The sequence below is a fragment of the Oreochromis aureus genome, linkage group 16, assembly GCF_013358895.1.
Source record: "Oreochromis aureus strain Israel breed Guangdong linkage group 16, ZZ_aureus, whole genome shotgun sequence".
NCBI classification, from domain to species: domain Eukaryota; kingdom Metazoa; phylum Chordata; class Actinopteri; order Cichliformes; family Cichlidae; genus Oreochromis; species Oreochromis aureus.
The window spans coordinates 11066886-11068903 of NC_052957.1; the positions used below are offsets into that span (position 1 = coordinate 11066886).

The window sequence follows — 2018 nt, forward strand, 5'->3', positions numbered from 1 at the left end:
GATGTATAGTGAGGATGCACTGAGAGCGTATGGCAAAGGGCCCAACCTGTGAGATCTTCAATTCCCAAATCTAGCAGAACATCAATCAGCATCCTGAGCGAGGAAAGTCTAATGTTTTCTCCAGGAAGAGGCTGGGAGGATCAAATCTAAACTAACTATGTTTCTCACCTCCATTGTTGAGAATGCCTTTGATTGGCCCTCCTCCTCCTCCTCCTCCTCCTCCTCCTCTCTGTTGCAGCTATAAATATTACTAGAAGCTTATTTTTGTCTTGTTCAACCTGGAGGGAAGCAGCTGAGTTTAATGTTATGTGTTCTTAATATCTAGGAATCTGTGTAACTGAATCTTAAATCTTTTAAAGTATAAAACTACTTGCTGTTTGTTTTTGATTGCTAATGTGGACATTGTACAACAGGTGCAAAAGCTGCTGAGAAAGAACGTGCCATAATCAGGTAACGTGTGTGTAAAACAGCATTTGAACGGTATCATAGAAACGTTGCTCATCCATATTGATGTCTGGTATTGCTGTCTAATGAATATAATATATTATTATTACTGATCTATCTTATCCAGTGTGTCATATTTTGGAGAAAATGGGAAACTCCAGTGAGACTGCATCATTTGTGCTGGCTGCTTATGGAAATATTGGCCAGTTAAAATATGTGTATTTCATCATAATACTGGTCTGGTACCTCTCTATATGTGTGGCCAACACAGTTCTTATTGTGGTCATACGTGTGGACAGAAGACTGCATGAGCCAATGTATATGCTGCTTAGCAATTTATGTGTGAATGAAATAAATGCCAGCACATCGCTGTATCCTCTTTTGCTCTCACAGATGTTTTCAGACAGCCATGAAGTGACCCTGCTGTGGTGTTTTCTGCAGATGTGTTGTATGTACACAAGTGGACCTGTTGAATTTTGCAGTTTAGCAGCCATGGCCTATGACAGATATATCTCAATCTGTCATCCATTACGCTATAATGTTATTATGAAGACAGAGAGAGTGTTTTTGATGATTCTGCTTGTGTGGCTGTATTCATTTCTTAGTTTTATTTTCTCATTTTCATTCATCTTCAGTTTGAAGTTTTGTGGAAATATTATTCACAGCGTGTATTGTGACCACCAATTAATAATTAGACTTTCATGTTCAGTTTCAATCCAAAGCTTTATTTCTGACATATCCTTCGCCATTCTTAGTTTTTTCTTACCCTTCAGTTTCATTTTAGTCTCTTACCTGAAGATTTTGAGAGTTTGTCTAAAAACATCAAAAGAAAACAAGCAGAAAGCTGTGACTACTTGCACCCCTCACATCATCTCTGTGTCAAACCTGTTTGTCGGGTGCATTTTTTACTTTATTGACTTTAGGTTTTTAGTTTCTCAGGTACCAGTTGAAGTTCGTATAATTTTGCCTATGTATGTCCTCATTTTTCAACCTATGCTCACCCCATTTATGTATGGATTTAATTTGCCAAAGATAAGGCAATCATATCAAAGGTTTCTGTTTAAGAGAAAATAAATATCTTTGTTCAAAGTGAGCCTGTCTTAGAGCATCTTTGCTCTGTTGAAGAATAACATTCATCAGTCATATTATGGTTCAGAGACATATTTGAATTCACACCCATGCAATTCTTTATTTTAAAATAATTTTGCAAAAGCTGCTTTGCGACATGTAATATTCCCTGGATACTAAACAAAGCAATTTATTAAATACTCTAAAATTGTGTCTTTTTATGAATTTATTTAAAATAAACTACATATATATGCAGACAGATCGTGCTCATGTACTTATTTTTTTTTTATTTTATTTTATTTTTTTTTATTTTTTTTATTTTATTTTTTTTTTTTAACCTGTCCCGTTTGGTTCTTTTGCCATCAGAATTATTGTCTAAAGGCGAAGAAAGATGCCCAACGGATTTACTTTACCAAATGGACCATCCCAGCCTTGCCGTAATGGTCCATTTGATTCACCTTTTATTGTTTATTTTATTTTCACTTGCTGAATACGGGACAGACTTG

The 2018-nt window shown here is 35.6% G+C and overlaps 1 protein-coding gene across 1 annotated transcript; it reads left to right on the forward strand.

Annotated features, from left to right (window-relative positions):
* Positions 1 to 591: 591 nt before the first annotated feature.
* On the forward strand, positions 592 to 1518 carry LOC116323663 (olfactory receptor 1L6-like). The gene has a single exon (XM_031744051.2). It carries the CDS (start codon positions 592 to 594, stop codon positions 1516 to 1518), a length of 927 nt encoding a protein of 308 aa, XP_031599911.1.
* Positions 1519 to 2018: the final 500 nt, after the last annotated feature.